This window comes from Vidua macroura, chromosome 11 (genome assembly GCF_024509145.1).
Source record: "Vidua macroura isolate BioBank_ID:100142 chromosome 11, ASM2450914v1, whole genome shotgun sequence".
Taxonomy (NCBI): Eukaryota; Metazoa; Chordata; class Aves; order Passeriformes; family Viduidae; genus Vidua; species Vidua macroura.
The window spans coordinates 23,046,672-23,062,400 of NC_071581.1; the positions used below are offsets into that span (position 1 = coordinate 23,046,672).

The 15,729-nt window shown below is 45.8% G+C and overlaps 2 protein-coding genes and 1 long non-coding RNA gene across 8 annotated transcripts in view; 2 read left to right on the top strand and 1 right to left on the bottom strand.

Annotated features, from left to right (window-relative positions):
• The window catches only part of PHLPP2 (PH domain and leucine rich repeat protein phosphatase 2), a 35,303-nt gene extending 28,636 nt beyond the window's left edge, over positions 1–6,667 (top strand). For all 3 annotated transcript variants that reach the window (XM_053987326.1, XM_053987328.1, XM_053987327.1), the window contains one exon: positions 1,238–6,667. In XM_053987326.1, the coding sequence (XP_053843301.1) occupies positions 1,238–2,377 (1,140 nt within the window). In that variant the 3' untranslated portion in view covers positions 2,378–6,667. The remainder of the gene's footprint in view (positions 1–1,237) is intronic.
• On the bottom strand, positions 6,546–9,769 carry MARVELD3 (MARVEL domain containing 3). 4 transcript variants are annotated; one of them, XM_053987353.1, is made up of 5 exons: positions 9,538–9,769; positions 9,082–9,454; positions 8,855–8,952; positions 8,470–8,741; positions 6,546–7,376 (listed from the first exon to the last, which is right to left on the bottom strand). In XM_053987353.1, exons 2-5 carry the CDS (start codon positions 9,138–9,140, stop codon positions 7,368–7,370), a joined length of 438 nt encoding a protein of 145 aa, XP_053843328.1. In that variant the 5' UTR covers positions 9,141–9,454; positions 9,538–9,769; the 3' UTR covers positions 6,546–7,367. The 4 variants fall into 4 exon arrangements, with proteins under 4 accessions (XP_053843328.1, XP_053843327.1, XP_053843325.1 ...); XM_053987352.1 differs by having other exon boundaries at positions 6,546–6,936; positions 9,538–9,767; XM_053987350.1 differs by having other exon boundaries at positions 6,546–8,741; positions 9,538–9,758.
• LOC128812752 (uncharacterized) lies at positions 8,671–12,610 on the top strand. Its single transcript, XR_008438830.1, has 4 exons — positions 8,671–8,758; positions 9,794–9,902; positions 10,535–10,684; positions 11,566–12,610. It is a non-coding gene; the product is annotated as an uncharacterized LOC128812752 (long non-coding RNA).
• Positions 12,611–15,729: the final 3,119 nt, after the last annotated feature.

The window sequence follows — 15,729 nt, forward strand, 5'->3', positions numbered from 1 at the left end:
GTACAAATACATGAGCTCGGCTGTCTGCTTAACATTACAGGGGAGAGGATGAGATGAAGGTTCTGAATGACTTGTCTATTGCTTCCTGCTCTGCCTCATTTGCTGATTCGCTGTCCAAAATTGCATGTTCCTAAAACACTTTGGCCTAAGAACTCTGGGTACAGGATGACATGTAGTGTGCAAAAGTATTAAAATGATTTCTAGAGAATTCTGTAAAGGTTAACTTCCTAAACGTCTGTAAAGATCTTGAGAAATGAGTGCCAATCACTGTAGTTGTATGCTCAGTGAGTCTTTTAAAAAGTATTAAGTTGCTAGATAGAATTATTTTTTATAAGCATAATGTGTCACCGTGTTACAGCTCTTCAAGGCATAGCACTGTGGCTACTGATTGAAAATAACTATGGGATTAATGTATCATGTTAAATAGTTTAAAAACTGGCTCATTAATGGATTCTGAAAAAGAAAAGTGAAATTATTGTATAAGAGACTTCCCTGTGCGTCTCATCTGCTGGGTTTTAATACTTGGCAGCAGCAGCAGTGCTGACACCCAGAGGATACAGAAATTAAGAACACTGATATTAAACTCAAAACACTGACTTGGAAAAGGGACTGAGGGCTGTGGGCCCTTCTCTTTATGGGAGACCACTGCCAGGCTGGCCAGGGGACCATCTAGCAGAAGGGGGTAATACATCCAAGTTACAGAAACAGTTTGAGATACCTACTTGTTCTTTTTATCCTCAGGGTGTAGTGTCCACGTTTCAGAATGCAGTTATATATTAATAAAGATGGAAAATAGTTCAGATAATACACAGAAATAGTTTAATGTCTGGGTAACCTGTCTTGCACTGAGAAAGTCAAAAGTCACTGTCTCACTTGTACTAAAAAAAATAAGTTTCACATAAGACTAATCAGTGAGACTCTCTGATCAGTGTACTGCAGGTAGTCTACCTGCACGTTTCAGAATAGTCTGCTACAATTCTTCAGAGTACAACAAAAAGTCTTGTGGGATAAAAGTGTGTTATTGCCAGCATGGGTGATGGCAGTTATTGTACCTGGTCATCAGGTATAGTGAATGTCTGCATTGCAGTACCTGCATCTAGATCCCTTTCTCCAATGCTGCAGCTGTGTAACTGGCATTTCTCGAGGCTCCAAACCAGCATATGAGCAGGGGAAAGTTTGCTTTCTGAATGATCTAATAGCATATCCAATGCTACTGCCTTGTTTCTCTTGTCTGCAGGACAACAAAGTCAATGGTGTGACTTGCTGTACTCGGATGCTGGGCTGCACGTACCTGCATCCTTGGATCCTGCCCAAACCACATGTCAATTCCATTCCATTGACTGTACAAGATGAGTTGCTACTTCTAGGGAACAAAGCTCTCTGGGAACACCTTTCTTATGCAGAGGCTGTCTCAGCTGTGCAGCACCTACACGACCCACTAGCTGCTGCAAAGAAACTCTGCACTTTAGCCCAAAGCTATGGTTGCCAAGACAATGTTGGTGCAATGGTGGTATGTCTGAACATCAGTGAGGACAACTGCACGTGTGAGATGCACGGCCTCACTCTGACAGGCCCTGGGGCATTTAGTTCTACCACCACCAAACCAGCAACACCTTCATGTAGCAGTGGAATTGCTTCAGAGTTCAGCAGTGAACTATCTGCTTCTGAGGTTAGCAGTGAGGTGGGCTCTACTGCATCAGATGAACACGGTGCTGTTGGTCTTGATGGCAGCTTGCTACCACGACAAGAACGACGTTGCAGCCTACATCCTGTGCCCCCCTCAAGCATCTTTCAGCGCCAACCTTCCAGTGCCACCTTCTCTAGCAACCAGTCTGACAATGGTCTAGATAGTGATGATGAGCAGCCTGTGGAAGGTGTGATGACAAATGGTAGTAAAGTGGAGGTAGAGGTGGACATCCATTGCTGTAAAGGAAAGGGTCTGGAATTAGAACATCCTGCTGCAGAGTACAGCTCTTCTACTCCAGGGCCAGAGGATGACTCTGGGCTTGTACTCATCATTCGGAGGCAGAACAGTGTAAACAGCAACACTGTGCAGAGAGGAGTCAAGGAGAAGTGTGAACTCCAAAAATCTCTTTCCACATGTTGTCTTTATGGAAAGAAGCTTTCCAATGGCTCCATAGTGCCCTTGGAGGAGAGCCTCAACCTCATCGAAGTAGCGACAGAGGCACCTAAGAAGAAGACAGGCTATTTTGCTGCTCCATCCCAGATGGAGCCGGAAGATCAATTTGTGGTGCCACCCGATCTGGAAGAGGAAGTGAAGGAACAAATGAAGCAGCACCAGGAGGACAGAGCAGATCAGGAGCTGAAAGAAGAACATGCAGCATCCCTGCCAGATGAGTTTGACACAGCTTTGTAACCCTATGAGTACTATTCCCACATTATCTGTCCCAGGAAGCTCTGTTTCATAAGGGCTGTCATGCCCTCTGAGGGAGCTGGGATCTGCAAGGAGTACAGACACCTGCTGCTTCCTTAATGGAGTTGAGGAAGAATTAGGAAGGCCAACGTCTGGGCTGTCCACTTAACCACTGTAGCGTCTCAGTTGTCCTATGAGCACGCAGATCAGCTGCTGAGCTCTGTGTTAGGGACTGTCTGGTAAGTCCTTGAACCCTGAGGTTCTGCCAGCTCTGCCGGAAAGGGGCTGGTGTATGTGTATGTGGGGTGAGGAGGCTGCTGAGAGAGAAATGCTCAGTGTTTAGAGTCCTCTGAATATTTCTCATGCAGTGTCCCACCCTCCTCCCCAGCACCTGACTTTTTTATTCCTTGAAAGAATACAGCCATGAATTGCAATGAAGCTGACCTGAGAATGGTTTCCTACATTAATTGCAAGCACTTTTATTTATTGCACTTAAGCTGTTCTTTTCCCCTTCAGCCCAGCACTTTATTATTTAGGGTTAGGGGAGAAAGCACTCCACAGCAGGTATGCTGTGGACTTTTCCCAGTGGATGGTCTTAGGACAGTGGAGGACTCAGGGTTCTGATGAGCACTGGTGTAGGGGAGAGGGAAGGTTATGGTGGGATCATTCTGTGCAGGATGAGAAAATACATAGCTGAGTGATAAGCAGGTGCCAACCAATGCATTTTATATGGAGCATAGGAAAGATCAGCTCAGGACTGGTTGATTAAGGCAATGTGTAGATCTACTGGTTCTAGCTGCAGAGCACAGACCCACCTCAGCAGCAACCTGGCCACCTTCATCATGGATGCTTCACAGTACAGGCTTCCTCTACAGAAGACATGGGATAAAGCCAGGAGCTTGTTCTTGTCTCAGTGTTCAGTCAGAAGAGCCAAGCTGTAAACAGTGGTGTGCTGCTCTAAGACTGGCAGAAGCATCCAGTGCTCTTTTCCATCAACATAAACCTCTGCATTGTCAGTTACAGTGTCTTTGTTTGCCTCTGGAAGCAGGAGTCGTATTCCAAATACACAGCAACTAGCATTTCACGTTATGTGCTCAATTTGGCCGCAAACAAAGTGAAAGTGTACTTATTCCTGCTTAGCCTTCAGCACAAAAGCAAAAATTAAACTTTTCATCTAATTAACATTTTTATCAGCACTGAAAAAGATGTTTAAAACAGTACCACTAATGATGAACTGGCTAGTCTGCACTCAGATGCCTTGCGTTTCCATTAGGATTTTTGGTGCAGAGTGTAAGCTGGCTGCCCATGTCATCATCTTGTTATAAGGGTTGTGGAGATCACTGCCTCTGTAGCATGCAGATCTCTCTTCCTTTCTGACAGAGCTGGATAGCAGCTGTCCCTGTCATGTCAGTGATGCAATAATCCTGACTGTGATGTGGGCTACTGCCTTTTCTTCATTAATGATATTTATGAAGAAAACTTAAACGTTTCTTCTGAAGGGATCTGAGGGGCTTGAGTTGTCTATCTTTGGATCAAATTTGGGCCTTGCTCAGAAGGAAATACTGTGCAGACTATTTGTGGAATGCTGTCAATATAGATCTTTTGACAAAATCTAATGGAGTTTTACTGAGATTTCAGAGCACCTTGAATTTCTTCTCACTAGGAAAAAAGGTGTTTTTATCATGCATGAGGAGCAACATTTTAGGATATACTTTGTGCTAGTTGCAGTGTAATCATGAAACAAGACAACTTTTTGCAAAGTTTAAACTCTCACAATTTTTTGTTTAAACGCCTGTTTCATTTGGAACTGGAGGTTGAAGCTAATTCTTAAAATCACAGAAACAACAGCATTTGAATCCTTTAGGCAGAGGAAAAACAGCAGAAAAGATTCAAATGCTAAACCCCAAAACTCTTTCATGTTATCATCATATAAGTATGCAGGAAAGGTTCATCCCAATGTATTCAACTGCAACTTTTGATTCACTGTCACTGATGATAGTTTTACCAAATATCTGTGCCTAGCCTCACAGTTTCTGATACCTAAAAGGGCTGTAGAACAGCTTGCATTCAGTATGGGACTGATGCAGAAACCCTTATTTCTGAGTATGACTCTGACAAGCCCTGCACTCTGAGTAGCACATATGAATGCAAATCAGGTCTCTATTTCTTGCACTGATGTGGAAAGTCCAGTGTGTCCTTGCCAGTCTCAATCATTAGTATTGCGTGCAGAATTGCCACAAGGTGTTAGTAATGAATGGCTCTACCTAGCTCAGTGTTCAAGGACTAAGGAAAACACAGCTCTGCAATGGAGCACACAGATTTCTGAACTGTACCTCTTAGAGGTAGTGACAGAATGGAACAGAAGGAATTCCTACTTAGACTTTTTCTCCAGTGCTGTTTCTGGTTTTGAAGCAGAAAGGGAGTTTAAATGCAGCCAGCTCCTATTTTCTATGGGTGTGAAGTGTCATGGAAGACATGGCTTGTTATCTTTCTTACACTCCAGGCAGAATCCATAGATGTCTGTGAAGCTGGTATTATGGACTCCAGGCAGCAGAGGCTGAGTTGACTTTACCTGTTCCAAATAGTCTTTCGCTGTTTGACTAAGACAAGTGCTGGTGTCCTCAAGCAGCTCCTTCATATTTTCCATGTGCTTCTTCCAAGCATTAAGCTTTTCCATTTCAGCCACAGCATTGTGATGCTTTCTCTCCAGTCATCCAAAATCGTTTTCATGCATTACAAATAGTGCCTGTTCATCACAAAACGTGCTGCTTTTTCCTAGGCCAGTTTTGGGTGTCAGCAAAGACACTGGCATAATTTTTTCATGCAAATGTCTTGGATTTTCTAACACAAGATTCCAACTGCTGAGACACGCTTCAAGGTCACTGTTGTCCAAAGAAACGGGGTTTTTTCTGACATTGGTCAGGCAGTGGTGTGGCTGGGTTATCTTCATCTGTCTGGTGAGGACAATTCACAGAACAGAGTGCTTCCCTCCACTACTTATTGTTTTCCTTCCTCCCTGTATGTCTCCCCTACTTTATTTATTAACACTACCTTAGATTTCAAGCTGCCAAGGAACACTGCTGTAGGTGGAACAGGTATGAAAGGGCAAGTCTACTGAAGGACTCATAGCAGGGTATAGGTGTCTTCCCAGTTATCTTCCTGTTCTCCAGTCCCTTTCCTGATTTTTGTTTTTGGAGTTTGCAGAGATACTATGTGATCATCACATAACCACATCACTGAGAATGTCCCACTCATTTGCAGACTTGCTGTTAGAGAGGGGTTCTCACCTTGAGGTTCTCAGGCTATTTTGTCCCTGCTGAGAAATGCAAGCCCTCCCACACTGCATGCAGCCACAGCCAAGTGAGGCTGAGGAGGTCACTGGTCCATCTCTTCAGTAATTCTGGCTCTGCTGATAAGCATGCTTGCTGAGACAGGTACTCCGAAGGCACTACTCTGTCCTGTCCTGTCCAAAAAGGCTTCTGTAAAAGGAACCCATAAAGGCTGTGTTGGGTGGTGGGTAGCGGGGGCCCACATGTTAAAGGTAAGAGATAGCCTCCAAGTTGCCCCTAGAACAAGGAACAGGCCCAGTGGAGGCAGCATCACAGACTGTTCATACCAGACTGGATTCGTCAGTTAGACAGGAGGGTAACATCCTGTTCCAAGGAGTAGGCAGTATTTCCCTCTTTTGGGGACAAGCTGCTGTGAAATCTGAAATCATTCCTGTAGTACACAGGACCTTCAGCCACACCTTTGGACCTGTGGGGTTTCTGCACTCCTTCCAGATAGATGCTGGTGGCTTTTGTGTCACTTGCCAAAGGCCTTTCTTCAGGCAGATCACCTCTTTGGTCTTGTGCAATCATTGTCTGCTGTTCTATTGCTCTCTAAAGACTTAACTGTATTTTTCCTCTTTTTTCACATTTTAAAATACTATCTTTTTTAAATAATTCATATGACCTGGTGCATGTTAAATATTGCAGTGTACCAACTGTTTACTAAATAATCCTTTTTCATGCTTTTTTTGTTTTTAAAAAGGAAAGTATTTTCTGTATCCCACTCTAGCATGCACCTATAATGATCCCTGTTTTTATTGTGTATGGGAGTAGGTTGTCCAATGAATGTGCCCTCAGCACTATGGCCTATGTATTGCTTTGGAAAGGCAAATAACGTAAGATTGTTGGAAAACACTAGTCCGTTGATTCTTTATTCAGATGTATAGAGAGATTCAGGAAGGAAGAGTATTTTTGCATCGAATTTTCAGCTCACTTAGCAATAAAGATTTTTACTTTCATCTAACAGTTTATTCTGATTCTGTTACTGTGCTGCAAAAAATCTGTGCAATATCCCAGTCAAAGGTAGCTGTGTCTAGCAGCAGCTGTGCTGCAGGTTATTCACTGAGCTCTATGTGCTACTTCACTCATCAGCCTTCCATACAAAAACTTCTTTCAGAACACTGTGAGGGTAGAATTAGGCTTACCAATTATTAAGGCAGCTTTCTGTTTCCTGCTAGAGGAATGCTGCCCTGTGAACTTGCTCTCAGTAGCACTGTACAGCTCTAGAAGTAGCTGCAACAAGAGGAAATACAAAAATGTTAACAGAAACAGGACAACAGTGGACTGTCCACGTAAATTCCTGTGCTGAGACACTTGATGTTAAAAGGCAAAAAAATGAACTAAAAATGAACAAAGTCAAACAAACCCCAAAACACCTACTGTGTTCCTACTTGGCATCTGTTTTACTTTAGTGTCTCTAGTTCTAATAGTGTTCCATGGTTTTGGTAATTGTGAGGATTTAGTCACTTGTGCCAGTGAAAGAAGAGCTATGTCCAAGGCAAAGCATGTTTCTGGTATGTTTCGTTCTTTTAATATGGGCAGAACTCTTCTGTGAGACTGTGGTGGTTCCATCCTCATATGAGCAAAGCACACAGTGGACAATGCTCTGAAATGGCATTTCATTTTGAGACATCAGTTGGTGATTCTAGTGCTACTTTTCCCAGTTAAACTTCCTATAAAAGTTAAAAAAAAAAAAAAGTAGCACCTCATTTCTCCAACTCGTACATTGAAAATGTATTTTGAAAACAATATACTTCTATATTCAATCACCCATTTGATCTCATAAAGCTTTTGTCTGATTATCCCAATCCAGGGCATCTTTTTAAGCAAAACTCTTGTATACAAGTTATATAAAAAGACCATTTCATACATAAATGCACCCTCTCCAGGAATTTGAAAAGGCATTGTATCACAAGTTAGACTGAGTTTGAGAGTTTTCAGGATTTTTTTTTTGGCCTTACAAATGTCATGTTCACACTGGTCTGTTAATTCCAAGAGACCTACAAGGAAGCAATATTTAGCTGTCACAACCATGGGCCTCAGTCACTTGTTTTTAAGAGCTCTTTTCTCAGCGAAGTCACATGCCTTTTGTAAAGACAGTTTCAGCTACAAAAAGCTGTTCATTGATAGAAGCATGTAGTGGCAGTACTTGTATCAAGACCTCACTGGAGAAGGGGACACCTGAGAGTGGAAGGGCTGCCTGTGAAGCAGAGACAATCCACTGCATTAGCTTTGAGACACTAATAACTCAATGCTGCAAATTCAAGTTAGGAATAGCCTGACTCTACCATACTTAGAGCTGTGCCAGCTTGGTGAGTGTTCTGTAGCATTAAGGCTGTACTGTCCTGAAGAAAGGAAAGCATACTACTTCATCTCAGTAAGGAGACTGGCAAAAATCAAGACCATTACTGGAGTGGAGGAATCATCTGAAAGTTCTTATAATTGCAGTGGCTTCTGTTTCTGTTCATGAACTGTCCTGTAATCTCTGACAGCTATGCCTGCGCTGAGCAGGTATGCCATGGCAGCCATGCAGCCCAATAGGCCAGCAGCAATCTCTGCCCCATGCAGGCTGCACCAGAAGCCCTGATAGCCTTTGCTTTGATAAAGCTGCTCTCTCTCTTTGCACACTGATGAATTATAAACGCTCAGCAGAGAATGGAGGAAATAGTACAGAGCAGGCACTGTGCCAACTGCAATCACTATGTACAAGGTGCATTCAATTAGCAGCCATGCTGGGAAGTGCCACGGGACCTGCAGAACACTAACCAAAATTAGAACACAAGGGAAGACCAGGAGACACCCTCCCACGACCATCGCTGCCCTTGCAATGGGCAGCTTCAGTAGGTAGAAACGTTGGTCAAGCTGCTGGGCTCGCTCGCCATCCGCTCCGCTGAAGCCGCTGTAGGCCCCGCCGTACTGGTAGTAGTAGATGCCCCCCAGGGCGGGGAGGCCGGTGTATCCTCCCGCCGAGCCACAGGACACGGAGCTGCAGACCAGGATCAGGGCGGCGAGCAGGACCTCCACCATCTGGCACCAGGCTGGAGGGGAGGCCGAGGTGAGTCTGCGGCCACAGAGGAGCGCCCGGGAGGGAGCCGGGCCAGACGCTGCGCTCCCAAGGACAGAGGGAGCGGCTCCCGCCGGCCGCGCTCACCCCGGCCCGTGTGCAGGTACAGGCAGCGGCGGCGCTCCAGCGATCCTGGCACGGTGCGGCTTCCCCGCGGCCCCTCTGCCTCCGGTGCGGGTACGGCGCTAAGGAGAGGGGATGGCAGTGACCCGTCCAGGCCCCTCGCTCCCACCAGTCCGATCCGCTCAGCCCCGGCGCCGACCCGGACCCCTCGCGGCCACCCGCCCGCTGCCCTCACCGCCCGCTGCCCTCACCGCCTGCCCGCCCCGGCGCGTCCCTCCCGCGCGGCACGGGGGCAGCCCCGCTCCGCCATGGCCCGGCGCGGCCCCGCTCCGCCGGCGCTGCGGACGGGGAGCCGGGCCGGGCCGCCCCGGGGTACTGCCGGCGCGGTGAACTCCGTCTCGTCCCCTCGCCTCCGCGCCGCCGGCGCCTCTCTAAAGTGGTGGAAGCTCCGACCGGGCTAGGCCCTGCCCCGTCTGTAGGTGCTCAGCTCCCCGGCGCAGGTGCGCGCTCTTCCGGCACTTGCGCACGATTCGCCGGCTGTTAGCGTGTGTGCCCGCTCCCCTTCGCTTCCACCGACACTGTCTCCGCAGCCCCTTGTGGCGATAACGTCTCGAGGTTTTTCACCTGTCACAGAACATGCTTGTTAGAACCCATTGGAAACTGATTAAATTTAACTAATTAAGTTTTCATAATTGTACAAGTTCTACCTTTTCCTGTGCTGTGAGTTTTGGTGAGTGTTCTTATTCAGCTTTTCTGCCACCTCGTGCCTCTGTAAACTTCATTTGTGCCTCTCTGTTCCCTTATGCAACTCCACTCCCAGCCTCTCTGGGCCCGCCCTAACTCCCCTAAACCCATCCTGTGATGCAGTGACTGCACACTCAAGACACGAGTGCACCAGCAGTTTACATCAGCAAAACAAATGTCTTGTCCTGGCAATGCACAGCATTTTTGTTGCTTCTCCAGCTGCCCCAGCACAGAGCCTCTGTCTCCAGATACAGTCACTAACAACTTGGGATCTGTCCTGCCGTGCAGCTGTTAGGTTCCAGTTCAGCCCTTGGCAGACCATGTTCAGGTAGTTTTCTTTAGATACGTTACCTTTATATTTAGCCATACAGAACCAAATAGACCCCTTGTGTGGGAGGCCACTTCAGACTATATGATGGGACCTTTTTACTGACAGTAATGTCCTGCTGCCAGTCTGTCCTCCCATCCTGGCAGACTCCTTAGCACAGCAACCATCACCTGCCAGCAGAGGAGGCGATGAATTACTCCTGTGGTTATTGGTGGTGGCTGGAGTGAAGGCAAGTGTCCAGGATCTCACCCATGTACAAGTGTCAGCATTTCTCAGGGCTGGTAAGGGCAGAGCTGATTCAGGAAAGGGAGAAAAGTAAACAGCAGGACAATTTGGAAATACAGAAAACTCCACATTCAGAGCAAATTCTTTTATTCAAGAGTTTGACCAAACACTGCCTGTAAAAGCTCTTTGCTTTTACAGCAAAAGAATTGCAAAGAAATACTTTCATTACATTTAGGAAAACATATTTTTGGGGAAACAGTTGCACTGTAAGGTCTCAGACATAGTACCTGAATATATGCCCTGAGAGGCACACATTCCAAATTTGTCACTAAGATGCAGAAATACATTTCCTCCATCTGCAAGACTGGTGGCAACAGTAAGACTGTTTCACCCTTTTGTCTCTACAGGAGCAACAGCAATAACCCTATAGACTTATATGGTGAAAAGCCTAAAAACTGCACCTCAGCACTGTGGGAAAACACTCTCCTCGACACTTCACCTGATTCCACAAAGGACTGGAGATCTGAAAATGCATCTTAAAATTTACTTTGGTTGTGGTAAGAGAGAAAGAAAACAAAAGAACCGTTGTTTCAATGCCCAGTTCAGATAGAGGGGACAGAAATTGTGTGCTAAGTTAGAAAATGGAGAATCCATAGGGAGCTTAGGATGAGGAGCCTGGAGATAGTGCAGGTGTTCAGCAGTGAGGCTGTTGCACACACGTATTCATCAGCATATGTTGCATCATTCATGCTGACGTGCCAGAAAGCAGACCTTCTTGCTGGGTGGGTTTAAAAGTTTTGGCAACCCTTTGTGAACTTTTATGGTCATGCACAGTGCCATTTTTCTTAGTAGAGCTTTTAACTGACATGAAAGAGACATGAAGAACTAAGTTGAATAATGATGAGTCACAAGAAGGGATGAAATAAGTGTTTCTTATGTATAGTGTTGCTGCTGGTCATCCAACAAACTGAGATAAATCTTTCTTTGGATTTGTGTGTGATTTACTTGTTCAAAGACAGAGACAGGAAATATTGCTCTGTTGGAGATGTGTTCAGTGTTTTTCTAGAGTGTTTACTGCTAAAAAGTGAGGTACAAGCTTCAAGATACTGTAAAAGTCTTATTTAATTTCTGTTGCTATAATGAGAAATCTTTAAAACATGCTTTGTGTCACTTTACTCCTGCTCAAAGTACTGTAGCTGAAGTTGGTCAGCATCATCTTCTGGGTTCCTGTTCTCACTGCAACAAATACTAGTCAGCAGAACAGAGCAATAGGAAGTTGAGACCAATATTAATCTTCACTACTGTTTTGACTTCTCTTTGTAATTTTTTTTTGGTTTTTTTTTTTGTTTGTTTGTTTGGTTGGTTTTTTTTGGGTTTTTTTTTTTTTTTTTTTTTGTCTTCTTTGCTTCTGGCTACTTCTGATATCGTTCTGATCCAGGGAAGGATCTGGTTTGGCTTGCCATGGACCAAGAGCTCTGACCTGGTTCAGTGCCCTCCCTGGGAACTTGGAGGGTAAAGTGGTAAGAGCAAGTCATGAGCTGCCTCATATGTCTCCAGTTTGAAGCAGCTGGGAGCTGCAGCACAATCACTGCTGAACACCACAACCAGATTTATTGACTGTCCCACATAAATAAATAATCACAGGGACAATGAGTGCAGCATGATGACGATAGAGCAGTACTGTAGAAAAGAACTGGAGGTTACTGTGAATGACAAACTGGACTCAAGTCCACAATGTCATCCTGTTGCGAAAAAACTAACATTTCTAGGGTCTATGAACAGGAGTGTCACATGTAGGACATGTGAAGAAATTCTTCTGCCCCCACTTCAGCACTGGCTTGGCCTCAGTCTTGCACACTGTGTTTCCAGAGGCAAGTGGATCAACTGAAGGGGATTCAGAAGAAAGCAAAAGAAATATCTAGAAATACAACCTATGAGAAAAAGATTGATCACAGACATCTCATTTGAAATAATAAGCATCTATTAACAGCTTGCAAGCTTATTAATAGAGAGGTGTCTAGACAACTTGCAAACTTGTAAAAAACTCTTGTCAAGAGCAGGGAAATGTTTTGTTCATTCTGTTTGCTGTTGCATGGTCAGGAAACAGAGAGCTTAGCTTGAAGCAAAAGGGATTTCTTTTAGGCACCCTCAATGTTTCTCACACACACTCCAACTGCACCATTTTATGATATGAACAGTTGTTGCAGGAGTGGATTAGTCAGCAGATGGTAGGTTTCCATCACTGGGGCTGTAATTCAGTCATGGGAAGGCTGGCCTGTCTGTGTTCTTGTGAGAAGGAAGTGCTGGTGGTGCCCATGCCACCCACTATAAGCTCACAGTGTCATCTCACCCCACAAAGCCACTGTGCCCCTTTCCACACCACCCCCATTAGCTGGTCACTGTCCCAGTGGCTCCAAGGCCATTGGAGGACAGCTGCTGTGACATATCATGCAACAGCTCAAGTCTCTGAAGTCATAAGTCAAACACAGGATATGCACTTACCTGGATAATATTTACCTGGATGTAAACAGACACAAATCTGGACAAGATGTTTTCTTTCACTGTGCCTGTACTCAGGAACCAGTAACACTCACACTTTGTGGAACATTTCTCTCAGCATCTGTAACAGGAGTTGCAAGTCTTTCATCGTGGCTGTTGGGTCTGTAGCTCACTGGTGCTTCCAACTCCCCACAAACCTCTCTTACCTCCCCACTGGTGCTTCCAACTCCGCACCAACTCTGTGTCTCTCAATGTGCTGCCTATGGACTCAGTGCCCAGGCTGAGCAAGCAAAGTCTCCGTACCTGCTAGACTCTGCCCACTCCCAGCACCACAGTGGGGAGTGCAGTCTGCTGTGCCCAGCACAGCTGCTGTCAGGTTGCTGCAGTGCATTTTCAGGTGCTGGTGTTGTGGGAGGCACACAAGATGGCATAGTCATGGCATTTACATTCCCTGGTTTTCTTGATGGAGGGAAATGGCAAACAGTAGGAGATGGTGCTTATTAAGGTGTGTTAATGCAGCTGTTTTCAATCTGCCCAGGGCTTGCAGAGGAGAGTTCTAGGAGGACACTCTCCCTGCTGTAATGCCCTCGATTTGTGCACGGGGAGAGCCACCTTGTTCCCCTTCCAAAAGAAATGCAGAGACCAGACAGCCCCTAGATGCCAATGCTCTGCTTTCCAAAGCCCAGCTCACACAGGTGGCAAGAGCATCCTGCAAACCACTTGCAGTACACAGGATGCTTTTCCAGAATAGGCATCCCTAGCTGGACTGTGCAATTTCAGTGTATTTCAGAGTTTTATTTCTGAGATCAAATCAAATTGATCCTGAGTACGGGCAGATAGATAAACTGTAGCTACTGTACATTTTTTAATTAGCCCGTTACTGGCTTTAAGCCACTCTTTGTGGATTGTGCCATCTTTCTGGCTCTTAAACACAGTGTTTGCACAGCTTTGGAGAGTGTAGCTGGGCTTTTTTGGAGCTGATTTTTCTGCTCTGATTGTGCAAAGAGGTAACAGGTGCTATGCTCCATTTCAGCAATTAAGATTGCTGGAGGCACAAGCATCACCATCACTTGATCAGAGGCTCATGCAGATACATGCAGGTTTGGCAGGGCAGCCCTGCCTACACCGATCAGACAGCTTTAATTCTGAATGTATGCATTTTCAGGGTGCCTGTATGACCTGTCAGGTTTGTGCCTTGTGTTCAGAAAACCTGCTGCAGTGTTATAATGATGCTGTCAAATCAATAAACAGACACAACGTTCATGAGAGACATGGTGGTTTTATTGCTGTTTGCTCATCTGAGACCTTAACAATAAATTTATTAAAAAAAAAAAAAAAAAAAAAAAGAAAGGAAAGATCATATAATTGGTTATTAAAAGCTGATTCAAGTGTGAATGCAGAGACCAAACAGAGGTTAGGATACACACAAAACCTGAACTGGCTGGTGCTGTACCAATGTCTGAAAGGAGAAGACATAAATTGCTGGAAATAAAAGCAAAATATAAGGAGGTAACAAGTGAAGTGATTTGTTACTGACCCTGGTGGATTTTTATGCAGAGTACTAGTTGGGTGTCTGTCCCTGCACCTCCCAGTGCACCCTGAATTGGTAAAACTATCCTTGTGTATGACCTACCTGCAGTCTGACAGAGACAGGTTTGTCAGTGCAGCAATGCTTGAGCCTGTGCTCTCCTCAAGCAGCTGTTTCTCAGTCCTGCTTTGTGTCTGCAGCTCAGTCTGGAAGCTGAATTGCTTGGTCTTACTGGCTTCACCTCTGCTCACAGAAATGGGACTCTGGAAGCCCTGGTACCAGAGAAAGGCAGTACAATAAAAAAAGCTGAAGTTATCACTAGTTTCTCCTTCCAATGGGAAGAGATAAAAATCAATTGCTCAAGCTACACAAAAAAGCTACACTGAAGAGGTATGCACAAGATACCTGTGAGGTTGACCTGCTGGGACAGAGGAGCAAACTACAGAGGGTGGCAAGTCAGTAGGGTGGGGTGTTAGTGGGGAGCATAGGGCCTGACAGTCCAGAAAGATGGCAGCCTTGCTGGCAGAAATGCATCCTGCAGGGCATGGCTGCCCCTTTCACCGCACCATAGAAAGATGGCTTGGCCATATTTCTAGAATACTAACTGCTGAGTTGTGTGTTCATGCTTTTGTCCTGTGAGACCCTGCACAACAAAGAGTGGGAGGATAGGGACTGCAAACCCCATGTGAAAGCGTCTGGAGGAGGACTGGAGTCATGCAGTGAGAGGAGAAGGCCATTGTAATAGCAGGAGAAACCCACTGATGCCGTTGTACACTTCTGTCCTCACCCTACTTCTCACCAGGTTCTCAGCCTTATGTAACTGAGCCTCCTATGTCTCCAGAGCCACATTTTTCCCCACCTTGGCAACAAACTTCCACTGTGGCCTCCCCTGAACCCCACTGCTGTGTGCAGTATGACGGGTAGAGCTCCAGTTGCGTCAGTTTGGGGATTGTTGCTAGGCAGAATATACAGCATCGTCCTTGAGGCCTCCCAATGCCGTGTTTAACCCTGCCAGGGCTGCAGCATGGCAAGACATGGGGCCAGCTGGGGGAAGTGAGAAAATAACCCGTAGGTGCTTGGAGAGGGCCTGCATAAACTTCCAAAGGTTACTCATGTCAGGTTTCAGTCAAAAGAAGAGAGAAATTGTGCAGCCCTCAGCAGAAGACAGTCCAAACAGCTTCAATACAAGATGTTGCTCTGTGAAAGGGTTTTGAAAGGTGCTATTCCTTGTCCAAAGGCTTTGGGGCTAGTTGCAGTGAGAAGTCTGCCCTCTGATCTGGGGCTAAGGATCCTGGCTAGACCTGCTGCCTGCACTCCACTGCCTTCCAACCTGCCTCCAGCCCTGAATCCTTGGCCCCCATTGTGGCCTCAGAAGTGCCCATTGCAATACTGGGGTCCACAGCAGGTCATGACTCCCCAGCAGTGTCAGCCCAGCCACAGCACCGAGAGAAGGGCCCACTCATGTCACCTGGGGAGGTGCAGCTTTACTGATGGTTGTGTAGTGAGCATGGGTTGAATGCAAGGTCCTTTATACCTCCTCGGGTGCAGGTATAAACAGGTAAAATTCACAGTGAC